Below are 21,200 nucleotides of genomic sequence, written 5' to 3'. Positions count from 1 at the left end.
CACTTTCCCAGGGTCAGCTGTGTTTGGCATTGACTTCAATGAGGTTTTGCCACGCAGATAAGGTCATATATTTGTCATCTGCCTGCACCATCCAGATTTCTCAAACCTACAAACAAAACCTTGCCTTTCACAAGTACCAACATTTAAAAAATGGAAAATAACGCCAAAGAAAACACCTGTCAATCTTCATCTTGTGTAGGATTTCACTGAAGGTTGGGAAGGCTTCTGTTTATCTTTTGTTTATTAGTCAAGGTTTTGAAACTGATTCTAGTTTTAATAATGCTATTTTTTCTTCTTATATTGCTCTTTTTGACTGGATATTTTTGTTGTGAATTTTAATTAAGTAGTGTATTTATTTCAGTCACCCTTAGCTTTTCATGAAAGGAAATCAATAAAAGTAGTAAATAAGCAAACCACTGGGGTTTCATTTCACCTAACAGAGGTAAAATGATAACACGGTATCTGAAACTTCAGTGTGTGTGTGTGGATTCTTTCCTAGTCTCCATCTTTGCATTCACAATATTAGGTAAATTAGGTCTTACATCAGAGAATTGCATTTTTTGCCACATACATATATCTACATCATTGTACCCCATGTTTATAAACAGAGAATAACTACAACTGTAATCCTATACATGCCTACTCACAAGTCCTGCTGAACTCAGAAGAACTGATTTCCAGGTAAACATGCATAAGATTGCACTGTAAGACCTCTAATTCTATATTCACAATCTGTAACACAGATTTTAATCCTTCTAAATTGCTCTGGTCCATGGGGTCACGAAGAGTCAGACACGACTAAACGACTAGACAACAACAACAACAAGTATGCATTTAAAGAAAGGGAAATCCTCATGTTTTACATCCACTGTGTGCAGGTATTGCAGTTTTCTTTACCTATCTAACCACTATTTACAGCAAAAATGGCAATATTTTTATCACATGATGCCTTTCAGTGCAGCTATAGACAAATTTGCACTTTTTATAATTCTCACTGTCCTTCCCATTATTTTTCCTTTTATGCTCATTTTAAATGTTATTACCATCATGGCACCCATATACCTTAGGAGGGTAGGTATAGCTTTCCTGTAAGCCAATAAAACTAGACAGTGGGGTGGCTATTTGGGTAATACTGCCAGCACTCCCCACAGGACATCATGTAAGACACATTTGCTATAACAGTAAGTCTACCCAGGAGCAAGGAGCACAATTCAAAGTCTATCTTGTAGCATGGGACTCCCCACATACCAGCATAACACACTGTTGGAAGTCACTGAGTCAACTAATTAAAGACAATTTTATAGCCAGACGATTTGTCACCCTTACCCTGCACATACAGAATAGCCTGGAGGAAACAGGGGGTCTCTGCACAGGCTTATTTTAAAAGCCTCTTTCTTTGGGGCCCATAAAAAAAAAATCAACACAGCCTAAATACATATGATAGTAAAATATAATAACTACAATTCTTTCAGTTCAGCCATTCCTTTCCTCCAGTTGTACTTCAAGCTCCACATTTCGCACTATATCTACCGCCACTCTCTTGCTAGGGAACTTGCTATAGAAAACTCTGAAAAAGTTTGTTGCCTAAGGGCAACAATTGCAGCCAAACTCTGTTATAAAACCTAGTAAGTAGATACTTGCAACAAAACTGAGAGCAATATAGGCAGCACAGTTATCTTTCCCAGGACTTCACAGTTTCCAGTTATTTATAGTCCTCCATAGCTACTGACCTCCTTAGTTTCCTACTCCTCTCCCAGTGGAAGGTTCACAGGCTCAGTGTGCACATAACATTAATCCAAACCATGGTTAGCCATGAGAGTGCAAGTGTACTCATAGTAAAAATCATGGCTAACTGGCTCCCCCCTGGCTATCTTGAGGCTGCTTACCTGGAGCTAAGCCATGGTTTGGTTTAGTGTCTGATCCCAAGCAGGGTTCATGGTGTGTCTTGCCCAGACAAACAACAAACTGTAAACCAGGAATAAACCTCCAAGCAGCTAGAAAAGACCCAAATATATCTTCAGACCATCTCATAAGTGCTTTATAATTTTTAAAAACATTTTATAAGTGTGTATATTTTTAAGGCATTTGATAGAATGGGCTTGCTAGTAGGGATGGGCAAATTTGTCAGTTTTGGTTTCCCTCATTTCCCCATGTTTTCCAGTCTTAAATTCAGTTCTCCAAATTTATGTCACAATTTGCAGTCGTCCCCCCCATAACATTCTTATGAAACTTGGCCAGAATTTGAGTCCTAATTTAAATGTATTTTTAATCTTTTGTTTAAAATCTTTTGTACGTTTCCGAGCACAATTCAAAGTGTTGGTGCTGACCTTTAAAGCCCTAAACGGCCTCGGTCCAGTATACCTGAAAGAGCGCCTCCACCCCCATCGTTCTGCCCGGACGCTGAGGTCCAGCGCCGAGGGCCTTCTGGTGGTTCCCTCATTGCGAGAAGCAAAGCTACAGGGAACCAGGCAGAGGGCCTTCTCGGTAGTGGCGCCCGCTCTGTGGAACGCCCTCCCATCAGATGTCAAAGCGATAAACAACTACCTGACATTCAGAAGACATCTTAAGGCAGCCCTGTTCAGGGAAGTTTTTACGTGTGATATTTTAGTGTATTTTTGGTTTCTATGGAAGCCGCCCAGAGTGGCTGGGGAGGTCCAGCCAGATGGGCGGGGTATAAATAAATAAATTATTATTATTATTATTATTATTATTATTATTATTATTAGTTGGAAGCCACCCATATGAGCGGGGTATAAATATATCATCATCATCATCATCATCATCATCATCATATTTTTCCCAATATGCAGTTTTGTTTGCCGTTTTGAGTAATACACATATTTTTGCAAGCATTTTCCCCTAATGTAATGGATTTTTATACATTATCTTCACTAACATAGCCATTTTATGCACCCCTTTCCCAATATATACATTTTTGTACACATCATTTGGTTGGATAAGTGCATCACAAAATTAAGAGAACTACGAATCTCAAAGGATAATTGTGCATCAGTTTGCATGTTGGTTCAAGAAGTGTGAATTAGGTACAGGGCCGTCTTACCCATAAGCGCATGGGGTGCATGGCACCTAGGCGCCGAGCTCTCAGGGACACCAGGCCGAGAGTCTGGGGCCCAAGAGTTGAGTCCAGGGAAGAGCCCGCCTGTCAGCTGGAGCGCCACAGCAGGCTCTTCTGCTGTGGACGGCTCTACACCGTGAGTTCGGGGGCGACTGAGCCAGCGAGACACTGAGGCACCAGCTGGCTCTGCCCTCCTGTGTGCCTGGGACTGGGCAAATGGGGGGGGCAGATCTTTGCACCCCAGCGCTGCATATGCTTAAGACAGACCTGATTAGGTAGTTCTCATTAGAATGCAAACAAAATCAATCAAAATGGTCTTGTCCTGTTCAAGGGACACCAATGAGATTAAGAACCTTACTTCCATCCCTGCTTTCCCTCATATGCTGCTCAGTAACTGGAATGCTACCTCTCCGCCCCATAGGCTATTCAAAAAGGCCTTTTTTGCCATTTAATGCTTTTGTGTATAGTATCAGGAGGAACAAAACAATCTTAAGTAAAGAAACATATCCAACTTCAAACAGACAAGTTTACCACAAATGCAATTTGATCACCAAGCTTTGGAAGATCACAGCTGACAGCAATCAGCAAGCACAGTCATGACATGACATACACAACATGTCCGAATACATACATATTCTGCAGATTTAGAAGGTTGTGTTTACTTAAGAAACATATTGTTTCAAACAATTCAACACCAGTTCCCAAATTAAATGCTAAAGCCAAAACACAAATGATTGAATCCAGCTAAATCATTGTTTGTGGGGAAAAACTTCAACACAAACAAACTTCTTCTCCTTCTCCTCCCCTCATGCACCCCCTGAGGAAAAAAATCTACTGCAAAGGGCTGGGGAAACCCAGAGCAGATCTGGGGTGTGTGCCTGGGGTGAAAGGAGAAGTTCTCTTGTGCTTCCAGAAGTCATTCCCAGTGTTTGCAAGGATTTAGCTGGATGCAAACTAAATTGCCTTTGTTTATTTCTTCGATTGATTTACTTTTGTCTAAAAGTTTCATCCATGAAACCTAAGTTTTTAACCAGTAGGTTGCCATGGATATGATATGATATGATACATTTATTTGGAACCTTTCATTGAAAAGGTATTAGCCAGAAACAAGTGTCAATTACTGTATATGTTGGGTGCACATTGTAACTTGATTCTATTCTGTCATGGGAGCCTCGGTGTTATCACAAAGATCCCTCTGTCTTGTCTTCAAAAATAGCTGTTTCACATCCCAGAGTGAAAGATTAACAAAACGAACTATGAAACTTCCAAACTTAAATGTAAATGGACTGTGAAAAATTGTTACCACCAATACAAAGTCCCCTCCCCAAAGACACTCATTCCATTTTTGTGAACAAAGCTTTAGCCAGTTGCTGAAGCCCAGCATACTAAACTGATTAATGAATTTTCATGCCTGCACTGGAAGGACACTGTCTTGCAGGATATTTTGGAAACTGATACCTCCCCATGAGTGTGGCCTGAATGCCCGAGTCAAGTTCCATCTGGAAACCCCTATTTTGGCTGAAATATTCAAGAGCGCAGTCAGTTTTAAAAGAAAATGCACTTTCTCAAAAAAATAAAAAGAAGAGCAAAAATAACTCAAACAACACAGACCTCGTTTTCTCTCAGGGATTTCTGTCTCTTCCATATACACTCTTCAAATGCTGTGTTATCCGTCTTTAATTTTTTTTCACTATAATCCAGCCGATCATGGAGAAAATCAACTAATGTTTGAAGATTCTGCTCCTTTGCCTTTATTCTAGTGTACTTTTCCCTTTAAGAGAAAAAATATCATTACTAGAATAAAATGGTATTTTATTTCCAAGAAACTTGTCTTTAAGGTGACCTATAAAATCTCCAGGGGAGTTTAGCAAAAACAACAAATTGTCCCTTAGTACCTGTAAACCGCATAAAAGTACTGGGGGGTGAACTTCTGCACACCTAAGAACAGCCCACCGGATCAGGCCAATGGTTCATGTAGTCTAGCAGCCTGTTCTCACAGTGACCAACTAGATGCTTGTGCAAAACACACAAGCAGGATTGGAGCAGAAGAGCACACTCCTTCCTGGTATATGCCTGTTATATTTCCATGCCACACTCCACTAAATAAAATAAGTCCAATCAATGCCAGATACTTCATGATATGAAGTTTCCAATCATTGCATCTTGAAATCTTGGTATAAATATCCAGAGGGACCTTTTTGAAAAAGGAAGCACACTACAGCTGTGTCCATTCAGCGCTTACTGGCATAGGGATGGTATTCTATCCCTGTAATCCTAAGCAAGCTTACTCAGAAGTTAGCCACATTAAAGTCAATGGGACTTGCTCTCTCGTAAGTGTGCTCAGGAGTGTAACCTAATGTTTGATACAGTGGTGCCTCGCAAGACGAAATTAATTCGTTCCGCAAGTCTCTTCGTCTTGCGGTTTTTTCGTCTTGCGATGCACGGTTTCCCATAGGAATGCATTGAAAATCAATTAATGCGTTCCTAGGGAAACCGCCTTCAGACCAGGTCCGGGGACAGTCTGTCCCCGGACCTCTTCTGAAGGCTGGGGGGGGGACAAGGGCTTTTCTTCCCACCCCCAGCATTTTAAAAAACCCTGGGACAGCGGAGGACTTCTCCGCTGTCCGGGGCGATCTTAAAATGCTGGCGGGCGGCATTTTAAAATCGCCCCGGACAGCGGAGGACTTCTCCGCTGTCCGGGGCGATTTAAAAGCCCCTGGGAAGGCAGGCAGGGGGGACAAAGACTTTCGCCCCCTGCCCGCCTTCAGAAGGTGTTCCCGCCCCCCGCCCCACTTCGGAACAGCTTTCCGAAGTGGGGCGGCTGGGGCAGGTGTCCCCGCCCCCCCGCCCCACTTCGGAACAGCTTTCCGAAGTGGGGCGGCTGGGGCAGGTGTCCCCGCCCCCCCTTCGGAACAGCATTTTAAAACCTCCCCGGGACACGGGGAGATTTTAAAATGCTGGGGGTCGGCAGCGCTTCGCTCCCGACCCCCAGCATTTTAAAACCTTCCCGGGACACGGGGAGATTTTAAAATGCTGGGGGTCGGCAGCGCTTCGCTCCCGACCCCCAGCATTTTGAAACCTTCCCGGGACACGGGGAGATTTTAAAATGCTGGGGGTCGGTAGCGCTTCGCTCCCGACCCCCAGCATTTTAAAATCTCCCCGGGACATGGGGAGATTTTAAAATGCTGGGGGTCGGCAGCTAACGCTTCGCTCCCGACCCCCAGCATTTTAAAATCTTCCCGGGACAGAGACTTCTCTGCTGTCCCTTGGAGATTTTAAAATGCTGGGGGTCGGCAGCGAACGCTTCGCTCCCGCCCGCCAGCATTTTAAGATCGCCCGGGGCAGGCGGGGGGGAAGGCAGGCGGGGGGGAGCAAAGACTTTTGCCCCCCGCCGGCCTTCAGAAGAGGTCCTCTTCTGAAGGCCGGCTGTGGGCGAAAGTCTTTGCTCCCGACCGCCAGCATTTCCCTATGGGCTTTCGTCTTGCGATGCAAGCCCATAGGGAAATTCGTCTTGCGAAGCGCCTCCAAAACAGAAAACCCTTTCGTCTTGCGGGTTTTCCGTCTTGCGAGGCATTCGTCTTGCGGGGTACCACTGTACATGCAGTTCAAAACTTTCTCTTTTAAAGTGATTGTTTCATGCTCTCCACTTCTCCAAGCAGTAGGCTGTTCCAAGGAAGGTTTTCAGGGTTGGTCTTTTAATGAAGAAAGAGTTATGGAGACTTGCGGTATTTTTCTCATATGCATTTATTTACAGATATGCCTGTATAGGTGATGAGAGACGAGACATGTAAGGTTATAGGCAGGCAATGCTAGTGTAATGGGCCATTAAAAACCACTAAGAAAATAATCTATTTGTACACTATGTGTGCCTGCAAAGAGACTATAAGGAAGAACCATCAGATTGTGCCCAAAACAAACACAAACAGCAAACAAACAAACAAACACCCACCCCACCACAACCTGGAAGGAGGGAGAGAGGTTACACTTTATTAGTGAAACAGAAAAGTGTGGTCCTAGTTATATGTGTTGTTATAGCAAGCCTACTGTTAGGTTACATTATTTTATAAGAAATATCTTTTTCTATGGGTTTCTTAATAAATAACATAAAATTCTTTGCATTTAAAGTTGCAAAAGAAGTCATCAACCAGTTTGTACCATTAGGCTTTGAACTCAATATAAGATAATGAGTTGTATGCTGGTAAAGGTAAAGGTAAAGGTACCCCTGCCATTAGGTCCAGTCACGGACGACTCTGGGGTTGCGGCACTCATCTCGTTCTATAGGCCGAGGGAGCCGGCGTTTGTCCGCAGTCAGCTTCCAGGTCATGTGGCCAGCATGACTAAGCCGCTTCTGGCGAACCAGAGCAGTGCACGGAAACGCCGTTTACCTTCCCACCGGAGCGGTACCTATTTATCTACTTGCACTTTGACGTGCTTTCAAACTGCTAGGTGGGCAGGAGCTGGGACCGAACAACGGGAGCTCACCCTGTCGCAGGGATTCGAACTGCCGACCTTCTGATCAGCAAGCCCTAGGCTCTGTGGTTTAAACCACAGCGCCACCCGCGTCCCTGTATGATGGCATCTCACACCAATTAAGATTACATAAAACCTTCGTGCACTCCAGCCTTTAGTACTGGATAGGTGTGGGAGAGTGGGCACTTTCCCCCACTTACGGTGGGAGTACAGAGTTGTCCAGGTGACCCTTTGAAATGCCCTGTTGAAAAAAACCTCTAAGCTCATCTTGTTCCACTGGTTGGAAGCAGGTTGTGCATTGTATCTTCACAAGTATCTTCTTAGCAATTTGATAGCTGCAAAAGGGTGCCTTGGCATGTTAATGTAGGCAATCAAACCTACCCTCTCATGCGGAATGGTTGGGGAAGATATGGGAGATAATAATCATGCATAAATTAAAATAAAATAAGTCAGTTGAGAGGTCAAAGGATCAATCCTTACCACTTTAGTTTCAGGTCTGTGTTACACTGAGACATGGGACATAATTTTTTTTAAGCCCCCTAAACAGTTTCAGTCACTCAAATTTGCTTCAGGCATTGTTATAGTTCTGTTGTTTTGATCTACCATGGTATATGCTTTGGTTTGTAAACTGTGTGGCTTGTCCTAATATCCTCTTGTCCGTAGCCTGTTTTGTTGTTGTTTCATTCTTGGATTTCAATACCAGCTTTTATAGCAATGCTGTTTTACTTATACAGAGAAATTATTTCCTTATTATTATTAAAGGTCAGCAATGCTTTTTTTATAAACCAACTCTGGATTTTCTACATTAGACCAATTATTTATGAGATAGTAAGTCAAGGAGCTACTTTTAACATGAGTTGTGCATGAGACAAGTAATTCTTTCCATAAGCTCCATCATATGTAAGGTTACTCCAAAATTCCTTGGCAGAAAATCTTTTTTTCTCTTTTCCCACTTTGACCCTAAAGATCAAGCCTATTGCAGCATATGGTTATTCAAGGCTTCCATGGCCTGCCATATATTTAGCTGAACAGAACCTTTTTCTGTTTTCATGTTAGAATTTATCAGTCCCAGGAAATGAAAACTCACATTTCTTTACCCAAAGCAACAAACAAAACGAACTATTTTCAACTAATTAAAGATGCAACTGACCATGAATTTTATTAGGTTGGGGCATGCAATTCTAATGCCTAAAATACAATTTACAAGACAAGAATATCCATCATGAACCTTTTCTACTTTTGCATAAAATATGAAAAATACTCCTTATTTATGGATAAATATTGTTATGTTCTCTTCAGATAATATGGTATTAGTAATACATCAATATTGTGTTCATCATTTATACTAAATTTATGTATTACCTTCACAACTTTATTGAAATGGAGTGTCTTACCTTAACACTATTACCTTTGCCTCTATGTTAGCCAGCTGTTTTTCCTTTACTTTGCTCATTTCAGCTACTTTATTCATTTCATCTTGGAATTTTGTAATATTTCTGTTGACTTCATCAAACTGGGTCGAAATATCTAAATATTTCACCTGAAAATTAAAAATATACATACACTTCTGAAGTTGGGAAGATATCCTGATATTGTGTTTTAAGTGCACAATTATGTGCGACGATGCATGAAATTGCATACCCAAGAAATAGAACTGTTTTTGGAAGTGCAGTTGAAACATTTAGTGCAAGTAGAATAATGCCTTTTCTGTAAAGGCACAAACTTGTACATCAAAGTTACTGTTTCCAAGTGTGTTTTATGAACTGACAACCAGAATTCTAAGACTTCCAAAATATGTTTTTAAACATCAGCACATTGCTCAACATCCCTTTCTCAGTAATACACAGGCTCTTTTCAGTCATGTTCTCATGTACAAAATACATTAGTCTTTACATTGATTATGTTATTAAATATGATGAAAGCTGGTGTAGTGTGGAGGGTTCTGAATGTAAGCTGTGAAGCTTTGAATTCCAGTTCAAGTATCATGACTGCCACAAATTCGCAAAATGTTCTTAGGCAAGCCACCATATCTCAGTCTCAGCTCCATCAACTGCAATATGGTTATGATAATACGGACCAATCTTGCAGGATTGTTCTAACAGGCTATGTGAATGCTGCTGCTACATTAGATCACAGAACAAAGAAAAGAGTCAAAGGACACCCTCATGTTAAAGCAGAATTCTGCATGAACTAAATGATACTGGCACTACAGATGATCACAACAGGTCCACTATTCTTTTGCTATGTTTGTTTAAACAAAAGTCTTCATACATGCATGCACTTTGATGATAGCTATAGGAAACTTTAATATCTTCAACTCCTCTTGTTTCTGTGATTATGGGATAATCTAATGAAAGATCATAGACTGATAGTCAAATGTCAAAATCCAGTGGAGATGACTGGAATGCAGAAGCTAGGGATGCTTGAGGAATTTTGACATGGACTGAATTGATCTGCATCTCCTGGGCTAAAATACAACAGAAAGATCAATCAGATTTTAAACTTCCCTGAACAGTTCCCAGCTGAAAAAGTTCCAAAGTGAGTTTAGAAATAATATAGCTACACTCCTGTTATTGTTTGTAATATTACTGTTTTGTATAATTCAAGAAACTTAAATAAAACACACACCTATTCAATTTGTATTTTCAAAGGAAATACATTAAATTATCATTTACAACACTTCCAGAAGAGTCACACTTGAACTTTGTGAACTCTTCTCCTACTCCGCCAAAGAAGCTCTACTGAACTGCCCCAGACTTATTGTAGAAACAAGGTGGAACACAGCAAAGAGACAATCTACAACACAAATATATCCTCCTTTGGCTAAAGAGAGCAACAGATCCCTGACTGGTCTGATGGCATGGAGACTGTTATTGCACAAAGTGCAAGGCTCTTGTGAACTACAAGTGTGCGTCCTGCAAAAAGACAATTGTTACACTGAGAAAGGCAAGGAATGAGGCCCAGAGGATTGCCAGATGATGTAAAATGACAACTGGCTAAAGCATTCAACTCGCTGCTGATATTGGCAACACTTGCAAGTGTACAAAGACATGAAGAAAGCCTTTGGACCAACAGTCAGGCAAATTGCACCACTGAAAACCTTGTCTGGAAAGATCATCACAGCAGTAGCAAGTGGATGAAGCGATGGGCAGAGTATTGCACTTGCAGGAAAACATGGTCTCTGACACAGCAATTGACAGTATTCATACCCTGCCTCTTTTGGAAGAGATTGATGTCCCTCCCTTCCTTGACAAGCTGAAGAATACCATCAACTCTCAGGCATGTGGTAAAGCCCCATGACAAGACAGAATCCCAATAGGAGTGATGAAAGCCAGCTTCAATTCCTCCCTTGTGACACACCTCCATGGCCTCCTCTTGCAGTGTTTGGAACAAGGGTCTGTGCCACAAGACATGTGTGACTCCAGCACTGTGACCCCTCTAAAAGGAAAAAGGTAACCACCGTGACTGGAATCTCCCTATTGAGTACTGTGGGTAAAGCCTTTGCCAGTGTAGTTTTCAACAGATTACAGTTATTCGCTGACAGGGTCTATCCTGAATCACAATGCAGCTTCAGAGCTCAGAGGTCAACAGTCAACATGATTTTCACACTGTGCCAGCTGCAGGAGAAATGATGTGAGGATAGATGCCCCTAAGCTTCACAAGATAATTGTGTCCTTCCACAAGAATATGCAGGGCACCATCCAGTATGGTGGCTCATCTTTGGATGCCCTCCCTATAAAGAGTGGTGTGAAATGGCTGTGTTCTTGCCTCAACTCTCTTTGACATACTCTTCTCCCTGGTGCTCTTATATGCCTTCAGCTTAACTGAAGATGGTGGGTACTTTCATCTGAGGAATGACCAGAGGAAGAATGACCGCTGGGGGAGTGCAGAGATAATAAACACCATGGCGCATCTGCTGCAGCACAACCGGATGCCTTCTTTTCTGCCCCATGTGCAACAAAACATGTCTCTATTGTTTTGGTCTGAACAGCTATAACTTTCCAACAGTTTGACTTCACCCTGAGGCTGTCTCCCGAGACTGATGGATGCTAACAAACAACGTTGATTTCAACATGGATTTAGGAAACCATCACAGATGAATATGGAAATGGGATGGAGCAGACCACTAATACTACTTGTTGTTATTTTCATTTCTATTCTGCTTTATATTTATAAGGGGGGGGGGGAATCTCTAAGAAGTTTTCAACCTACATTAAAACAACAAATAAAACAACCCAGAGTGAAACATTACTGAAGGAAGACAAATATAAAGTAAACATTCAAAGAAACATAATTAACAGGAAACTAAAATACCTAAAATATTTCAAAATAAAAAACATTGTGAAGGACATCAATTATAGAATGCACATTTTATTCAGGAAAATTAGCAAAATAAAATGGAATATTATAAAACAGCTTCCTTAAGCAGTAGGAGCCTATCCAGACAACTCACTTTGCAAGTTACTACCACCACTATGTATTATGAATGGATACATGAAAAAGACTGTCTTTTTCCCTACTCCTGGTGCACAAAGACCCCTCGGATAAAGAACCACATGTACTAAATGATGCTGCATATGCAGTTTCTGGAACTAAACTGGGGGTCACATGCACAGTGCCAAACAGATAATCAGTAATGTAACTGTCACAGCAGGAATCATCTGCTTGGGAGAGAGAGAGAATAAATCCAGGATTCTTTTTCAAACTGTCCCCACTGAGGAGGTTGGGAGGTCAGCATGGTTTCAGGCTACCCCATCACTCCTGGAGCATGACAATGTCAAAGATGATAATGCCATCTGTTGGGTAGCCAGGCACTCAAGTAAATACAAGAACATGGCACTGTGGATCACTGTGCATGTACAAATCTGAACAGATTTATTGCAGCTGCAACTTTAATCAATTAATTGGCACAATTACTCAATGTACGGAACCTGAATGATTGGCAAGTCTGATAACAAGCAAAAATACTAGAACTTGGGACAAGGGTCTGGAAATAAATCTGCATCCAGTGTAAATATTTTAACGGAGCAAATGTAACAACTGCATTACACACACATTGAAGGTTCTTAACTGTCTGCAAGAGCAGTTGCACATAGATTGGCCCAAGGTCAGCCAATAAGTTTCATGACCAATCACGGAGGTAAATGTAGGTTTCCTAACTCCAACTGCAACACTATATCCACTACCTATCATTAGCTATTAGGATAATATAAATTATCCTAATTTAGATTGTCTGGGTACAAGAGATATTGAAATCACATTCTTGAACTGGCTAGATCCCTGCTTTCCGAGTAATGCATTCGCAAATATATCCTTTATTCTTTTTGAGCAATCTCTCCAAATGTGTTAGTAAGGAACTGCACAGAATCTCAGTGCTCATCCTGTTCCTGTACCCATTTGTAAAATCCTTTAACAAATCAACAGATTTACTGCAAGTTTTTCATTGCATGCTGGTTTTAGATATTGTATAATATTTATAAAACCTGGAAACAATCTACAATAAGCCTGGTTCCTTTCAAATCTAAGTGCTTGAGAAGAATTTACTGAGGACTGTGGGCAGAGCATAATTGTAAACAAAAAACCCAAAAAGCTCACTGCTTTCATTAATAAAAAAAAGCTTCTAACCAACCAGCTTAACTATATGAACTCAATAATTTCTCTCTAGTATTTTCCATCAATATCAATGGAATAAATAATAATGCAAATAAGACATTTTTTGTACACAGGCCTATCGTTAAAAGCACATTTATATAAATGAAATGTTCAGTAACAAAAGCCAAAATGATTCCTTGGTAGCAGAGGCAACTTGTAACTATTATAGTAAACATACACCATAATTTACAAAAAGATGCCATCTGCTGTGCAAAGGTGCAATCAGCAGGCTATTTCTATGATGGACCCCTTTTATTCCTTATTTTGATTTTCGCCCTTCCTTTTCTAAAGCCCTCAAAGCAATAAGAGCTGGAATGGCAAATAAAGAAGGGCTTCTCAGTGACCCCAATATAATTCTCTTTGCACTTTACCTCATTCCAAGGCAATGGACCTGTTAAGTTAGTTTCAGCATGAAGTGAAATAGTCTGCATATAGAAATTCCGTGTGTAGCCAAAGTAACTGAACAGAAAGTACAAGCTAGCTTTTCAGAGTAAACCATCAAAGAATGGTAATCTAATGTAAATAGAACCTGTTAGTGCTAATATTAAGACATTCACCTGTGCATCATTTAATAAGTTCTGGAAATGTTTCTTCTGTGCTTCTAGCTCTTTAAATTTTTTTGCTTCCCTTTCATCAATTTTCTGAAGCTGCTCATTCAACTGGACAATTTTCTGAAAAATATAAACAGACAAAAGACCTGGCAATAAGATCCCACTCGTTACATGCACAATGTATTAATGGTTAAACATCTTTCTTTGAACCTCAGTATTTATGCATGAATTCCTATTTTCTTTACAGGTAACTTTCAATAGAATTCTATTTGTAATACATTTTTAATCATATTTATATAGATAGATGGCAGGATACTATTAAGTAGAGAAAACAGTTGCACTGATCCAAATGTTGTAGACATATAAAAGTGGTTCCTCCCTTTCAAATGACCCAAATGATTATTGCTTGCATCAGTGCTAGCACTGGATTTTGGGGGGTCCTTTGGCAAGATGCCCTCGGGAACAGGTCCCTTAGTGCTCTCACTTCATACCTATCACTGCTTGCCCTCTTCCTCTAAGCTCTATCTGTACAGTTGCCCACAAAGAGAATGTAAGGTGCAGCTTGATCTCCTCTTTCTTGCCATTGTTTTGTTTGCTCACACAATTACAGACGTTACTGTTTTGATACAAGTTATAACGGGCTAATGGTAGGGGTAAACAGTAAGGATCCACAGGAAGAGCTAGATTTGGGAGCCTGTCTCAGGAAGTATCCTATTACTCCAATGGTCACTGGTAGATGTTGACCTCAGGCTTTTCATAGAGGTGGTTTTTGTTGTTGATTTGTGGGGGTGCAGCCTCTTCTCCCTGGATGGGAGATGTCTCCATTGGTTTGCATAGTGGGAGGGCTGGTGGATAAACAGCATTGATCCACATGAAAAACAGTTTGTGTCAATATCCCTCCACCAAATCATAATGCTCTGCGAAAATAAATCACTATTAAAACCAAGACCTATCAGTCAAAATGAATATCCCTCCCCATTCAATCTCAGGGTGCTAGTTTCAGTATTTATTTTTTAAAAAATAGAGCAGTCACTTTAAAAAAAGTAGTGTTTTGGTGGCACTTAAGTTCACAGAGTGACTTAGAACTTTAGGGAGTCCTTGATCTGAACTGAAATGCATTCTTTATAGCACAATCTGACTTCGTAATGAAAAATCCTCAGCCAAATATGCCCTATTCACCTAATTATTCAGCAAGTACACAAAGCCAATGCACACCTCTAATATACATCACCACTAATAAAGAAAGGCAATTTGGTGGTGATGGTGGGGTTGTCTATCATTAGAACTGTTTGAAGCACATTTTAGAATTTCTGTTAATACAAAATTTCACTATATTGCCACTTAAACATACATACTTTGAGGAAACTCAACAGTTCCACTTTACTAGCTAGTTAATATTGTTTTTGTCTGTTATACTATGTTGTGTATTTTTGTGTGTATTTATTTTGTAAACTACCCTGTGATGCTCAGAGGAAGGACGTTACATAAATGTTAACAATAATAACATAACATCTGTAATTAAAATGTGTGCAGCAAATAGTTTTATGAACACCACATAAGGAACAAAAAAAAAAGTTCACTTAACATCTACTTATGAAGATGCTTTCATGAACTTTGTTTCCAAGTTTTTGAACCAAAATAAACATAGAGTTAAAGACAAAGATATATAACTCTTGCCACACCCCCAGTAAGCCTCCAAAAGACTAATGAGTTGTTCTTTGTCACATTGTTTCTACTAAATTTTTCTTGGGGAAGGGCAAACTGCATTAGTCACTGCCATTAACATGCTATTTTGAAAATACTATTAGTTGTGTGTGCTTCATTTTACAGAGGCCATTACAACTGGCACTATCAGCTATTCTGCATGTGATTTTAAATTATATCATACTATTATATTTAAAACTATACTGTATATACACAAGTATAAGCCAACCCAAATATAAGCTAAGGCACCTAATTTTAGCACAAAAAACTGGGAAAACTTATTGACTCGAGTATAAGCCGGTTCACCACACCACAAACCTGGTAGTGGTGGCAGTGGTGGAGGAAGAAGAAGCAGCCCAAAAGGGCTGCTTTCGGCTGCCGCCAACAGTGGCAAAGGTGGAAGAGGAGGAAGGAGAAGCCCGAAAGGGCTGCTTTCGCAATGCTTGTTCTTCCTCCACTGCCGCAGACAGTGGCAAAGGTGGAGGAGGAGGAAGGAGCAGCCTGAAAGGGCTCCTTTTGGGCTGCTTGTCCTTCTGCCGCTGCCTCTGTTGCTCGCAAGAGCAGGCATAGGAGTCGTGGTTGGGAGAGGAACAGCACAGCGCAGCTCCTGTGCCTGCCCTTGCGAGAGGCAGGTGGCAGCGGCAGAGGGACCAGTGGCGAGAAAGGGCTCCTTTCGGGCCGCTCATCCCTGTCGCCGCCGCCCACCTCACTTGGGTATAAGCCGAGGGGGGGCTTTTTCAGCATTAAAACTGTGCTGAAAAAGTCGGCTTAACTCGAGTATATATGGTAGTTACAACAAAAGTTGGACTTTCAAGTGATTTGTGTGTTGTATTAATCCAAATGCCAACTTGAATGCCTCCGCTTTCAGTGAAGCTTAGCAAAGTTCTCCCATTTTATAGGAAAGGGGGAAAGCGTCAGCACTGTGGTGCTGCCAGTTTTAACTTACCTTAGAATATGCTTTTTGAGATTCATCATTTTTTTTCAGCAATGCCTCTTGTTCAGCCACAAGCTTGTCAATGTCTGCTAACTTCTTCTCAATCTTTTCTTGCAACTTCTCAAATTCCTTCGACTTTTTTTCTAGATCAGTCCGCAGTGCTTTAACCCTTTTCTGTTTATAATAGAAGGAAAATACATAAACTGAAGTAGCTCAAATGCAAAAGCAAAGGAAGAAATCCAGCAATACTCTGTTTGCTTCAGAAATATATAACTGGGAGAACTTATTTTATTGGATAAAAATGTACTTTGACATTCATGGTAGTTTCTAAGACTCTGTACATACCAAGCATTTCCCATTGGGGAGCACTGGGGATAAAATAGACCCCATAGCATAACCACCAGGCTAGGATCAGAACTACCCACAATTCCTATTCCACAGAGCTGATCCAGGAGAATACCATGGTTAAAGGCAGGGCTTTTTTCAGCTGGAACTCACCAGAACTCAGTTTTGGCACCTCCCAGGTGGGTGGCATTGCTGTTATAAGAGAACAAGGGAGGTGTTTGTGGTGTGTTCTGGCACCTCTTTTTCTAGAAAAATAGCAGTGGACTTAAAGGTATTGAAAGCCACAGAAAGATAGAGACACAAGAAAAAGGTATCCCTCCCCTTGTTCCACTTTCTGTAAAAGTAATCTATCAGAGCAGCCAAGGCCAACTCTGTACCATGGCCAGCTCTGAACCCAAATAGGAAAGGATCTAAATAGTCGGTGTAATCCAAGAATATTTGCAGCTGCCCTACCATAACTCTCTCCATCACATTCCCCAAGAAGGGCATTTGCAACTGGTCAACAGTCATAAAGCCCAAGGGGTCCAGGGCTGGTTTCTTTAAGAGAGGCTGCACAACCACCTTTTCAAGGCAGCAGGTACCAGCACCTCACACAATGAAGTGGTAACCATGCTCTGTACTCAAACAGTCAAACCCCGTCTGCTATATTTAATAAGCCAGGAGAAACAGGGGTCGAGAAGGCAGAGGGCCTTCTCGGTAGTGGCACCCGCACTGCGGAATGCCCTCCAATCAGATGTCAAAGAAATAAACAACTTTTGGACTTTTAGAAGACATCTGAAGGCAGCCCTGTTTAGGGAAGCTTTTAATATTTGATCAATCATTGTATTTTAATATTCTGCTGGAAGCCACCCAGAATGGCTGGGGAGACCCAGCCGGATAGGCAGGGTATTAATAATAATAATAATAATAATAATAATAATAATAATAATAATAATAATGCGGTTGGGCATATAGCTGCAAGCACTTTGTACAGCTAACTGCATAAGCTGAAGACAATCCTGTAACACATCACAATTTAGGCACTGGATACTTCATCTGGAATGGCAATAACTGCAGCCAAGGTCACTCCAAAATAGAGCGACTTTATCTTCACGTTGTGTAGCAACAGACTGTGCCCCACAGTGGGAGGCAGTATGATTCTGAAACCATAACAAATCTACAAATCTGCCTCATGTTCTCAGAAAATGGCACATGCGACTAGAAATTCAAAGACAGTGTAAGGGTAAAGAATCATGCCAAGTAAGCAACATAACTCAGATGCTGGGAGTTTCAAAAGAAAAGGGACAGTATACAAACATTGTCAGATAGCCCCAAAACTACATGTAAGAATAAATTGGACAGGTGAACACCTCACCTTTGATGGGTGAATGGAAGCATAATTTCCCACCTCTGATTAGAACAAAAGCTCAGGCCATGTATCAAGCCTCGCTCTCGCTTTCAAGACACTAAAACATTTTAAAGGTTGCACTTTCATTTTCAACAAGCGTCTTAATTCATTACTGTTAAATTGTGAGTCTGGAGTGATGTTTTTGTCTCAAGTTAGACCAGGGAGTTTTGAACTCAGATGAGCACAGATATTGTAACTGGTTGTTACAATACTCATTCAAGTGCACAACATTCATCAGAGAATGGGGAAGATTGGAAAGGACTTCTTAAAAGTTTATGGTACTTTTTCTAGTTAATTGAAGTCATTGCTTTAGTCTTCCATTGCATGTTCATGACTGATTTTGTGAATATAAATCCATATAATCTGATATGAAAGATTTTGATGTGCAAAAACCACAGCTTAAAAAGGTTAATTTAAATCTATTCTCCATACCTGGGTCAGCTTCCAAGCACTTACTTCATCTCTGATTTGTTTTTTTACATTATCTACTAAGTTCTGTAAGTGAAATTGATAAAAAAAATTATATAGGAACACATAAGAAAAAACAACAACAACAGGTAGGACAAGTATAAATTAGATATATATATTCTGTAAATCAAATGATAGAAAATTACTAAATTGGAAATAGAATGACATTTGAAAAATGTGACCATGGGAAGAGGGAGAGAGGGGCAATACAGAATAATTTTATGATTTGGGCAAGGGTGGGAAAACTGCCCCCCTCTGGGTGCTACATTCCCTCAGGGGAAATCTGTCAGGAGCTACATGCCAAAACTGGGCAAGGCTGATGGAAATGTCAGTAGGGCCCAGATACATTTCACATTTCTCCCTCATACTCATGTGCATATGCTTGCATGTGCAAATCCATGCCCATCTCTCTTTACTCCTTTCCCCAGCTGCCTTCCCTCCTTGTTCCACCACCACCATGAAGCAATTAGGCCCACAATACAGCTTCTGTTGGCACCTACCGAAGCTGCTTCTTAATCCCATTGCTTTGTGGATGGGGGAGGGAGCAGACTTGAAATGTGAGGGGTAGAATTTTCCCACTCCTGCTTTAGGGAAACCTCAATTCAAGACAATCATAACACCCAGTCTTGTCTCCATATCAAATAATTGGGCTCATTCATTCTCTGAGCTGTCCTTCAACCTCAGATTACATAATTAACTATGTCATACAACATTAGAGGTCTTGCCACAAACAGGACTGTCTGGTTGGTTTTCATTTCCCAGAGTCCTCAGCTACCACCTCAAGGCAGTTCTCCAGTTTGCTAGCACAATCTCATAGGAGTTCAGGTAGCATCAAATCATATTTTTAAAAAGGGCCCCCAGTCATAAGATGCCAAGTTAAAAGGGAACCAGAAAAGAAATCCAAAAAAGAATAGCTTATGGCTTTTAAGTTCATACAACTGGTTCCAGATAGCTTGTATGTGCCTTTCTTTCTGGTGGTCAAAAGCAAGACATCTTTTCCCCATCCTGTGGGAAACTACCTTTCAGTTACACGAAACTGTAGTCATTAAATCCCCGATTCTAATCCAGTTATTGTTGACCACCCAAACCCCCTGCAAAACAAGTCACAAACAATTTACTGGCCCTCTGGATGCAAATGCATATATACCTATTTCCACTGAAATCCACATCCAGCCAGTTCAACAAGGCTTGGATGAACACTGATATATGCTTCTGCATTAGTAATGGACCCAAACAGCTGCTTATATGCACAGGCTTTTCTAACTGAACTGGAATACCTGCTGTTATAAATTGCTAAATAGGTTTACAAACATGGGAAAAGTTTAGAGTAAGGTTGCCAACTAGTCATAAAATAGGACTTGGCCTGCTTTTGTACTTTAACAGCATCTTGAGCTGTAGAAAATAGCAGGTGGAGCTTTACACAGCATGGATATAAACATTATAATCTACTAAATTCTGCATATCAAGCTGATATTAAAGTTGCCATAGTAGCTGTCAGGGGTTTAGGAGCAGAGGCACGGGCAAGGGAGGAAACAGAGAGCGAAGGGGAGGAGGCAGAAGAAAAGATGAGTGATGACGACGACCCGAGATCTCCTAGTCTTTCCAGTGAATCAGAGGATTCACAGAAAGGAGCACCAGTGGCCAGGGCAAGGGGGGAGTCTAGGGGGGCACCCCAGGAAGATAGAGCCAGAGGGGACTCAGGGGGGAGCAGCTGGAAATCGGGACCAGCGTCACCGCCAGGGAGCAGGGAAGAGGAAGGGAGCCAGGGGGGAAGCGCTGGCAGCTCACCACAGGAGGGAGGGCATGAGTCAGGAGTGGCCACACCTCCATCGGGGAGCGAAGAGACGGTTAAGAGGAAAGTGGAAGGTTGGGCGCGCGCGCCAAGTTCAAATGCAGAGGAAGGCGGCGCAGTAAGCAGCCCCGAAAGGGAGCCAGGTCCTAAAGCCCGGCGCAAGGAGGCAGGAGGGTCCGGGTCAGCGTCAGAAGAATCCCGGAAGGAAGAAACCCCGGGGGGTAGAGGGACCCAGAGGAGGACAGTCAGGCGGAAAAGGTGGAGCAAGGCTAGGATATTAAGTTGGTGCACACGGGGCGGAGACTCAGACGGAGCTTCGCCGATCTAGCTACTAGACGTAGAGTTGCGCGCAGCAGCGTGAGAATGGAAACTGTAATTCAATAAAGACTTTTACTTAATGATCGCTGGCTAGCGTGATCCTCTGTGAGCTAGGATCTTCAAGCAACTCTGACAGTAAGCTCCGTCCCCCGATTGTGGGCATCTACAGCCTCGAGGAGGGGAGAGAAACAGGTGCCTACTAGCGAGCTCACGAACGGCAGACGACATGACGGCTGAGCAGCAGATAGAGGAACTCAGAAAAGCAGTGGCACAACTGAATGCCGAGGCTCTCGCATCCAGGAAGAGAGAGGAGGAGGCAGCTGCCGCCTGCAGGGATCTCCAGGTCAGGTTAGACGTGCTGACAAAGCAGACACCCCGGCAGGAGGGAATTGGGTTGGCGAGACGGACAGGCGGGCTGGTCTCTCACTTCGATGGGAACCTGCAACAGTATCCCAACTTTAGAGCCGACGTACTGTGCGCACTGCAACTGCTGCATAAAGACT

At 41.8% G+C, this 21,200-nt stretch overlaps 1 protein-coding gene across 11 annotated transcripts in view; it reads right to left on the bottom strand.

Annotated features, from left to right (window-relative positions):
- Nucleotides 1–21,200, bottom strand: part of CCDC178 (coiled-coil domain containing 178) — a 136,723-nt gene that overhangs the window by 83,322 nt on the left and 32,201 nt on the right. For 10 of the 11 annotated variants that reach the window (XM_083517739.1, XM_083517748.1, XM_083517745.1 and 7 more), the window contains 5 exons: nt 18,552–18,614; nt 16,400–16,561; nt 13,756–13,869; nt 8,941–9,086; nt 4,688–4,847 (listed from right to left, as the gene is read on the bottom strand). In XM_083517739.1, coding sequence (XP_083373865.1) covers nt 4,688–4,847; nt 8,941–9,086; nt 13,756–13,869; nt 16,400–16,561; nt 18,552–18,614 — 645 coding nt within the window. The remainder of the gene's footprint in view (nt 1–4,687; nt 4,848–8,940; nt 9,087–13,755; nt 13,870–16,399; nt 16,562–18,551; nt 18,615–21,200) is intronic. The other variant, XM_083517741.1, reaches the window with a different exon arrangement.

The sequence above is a fragment of the Podarcis liolepis genome (genome assembly GCF_965112155.1).
Source record: "Podarcis liolepis genome assembly, chromosome: 8".
Taxonomy (NCBI): domain Eukaryota; kingdom Metazoa; phylum Chordata; class Lepidosauria; order Squamata; family Lacertidae; genus Podarcis; species Podarcis liolepis.
This window is presented reverse-complemented; position numbering and strand designations above follow the sequence as displayed.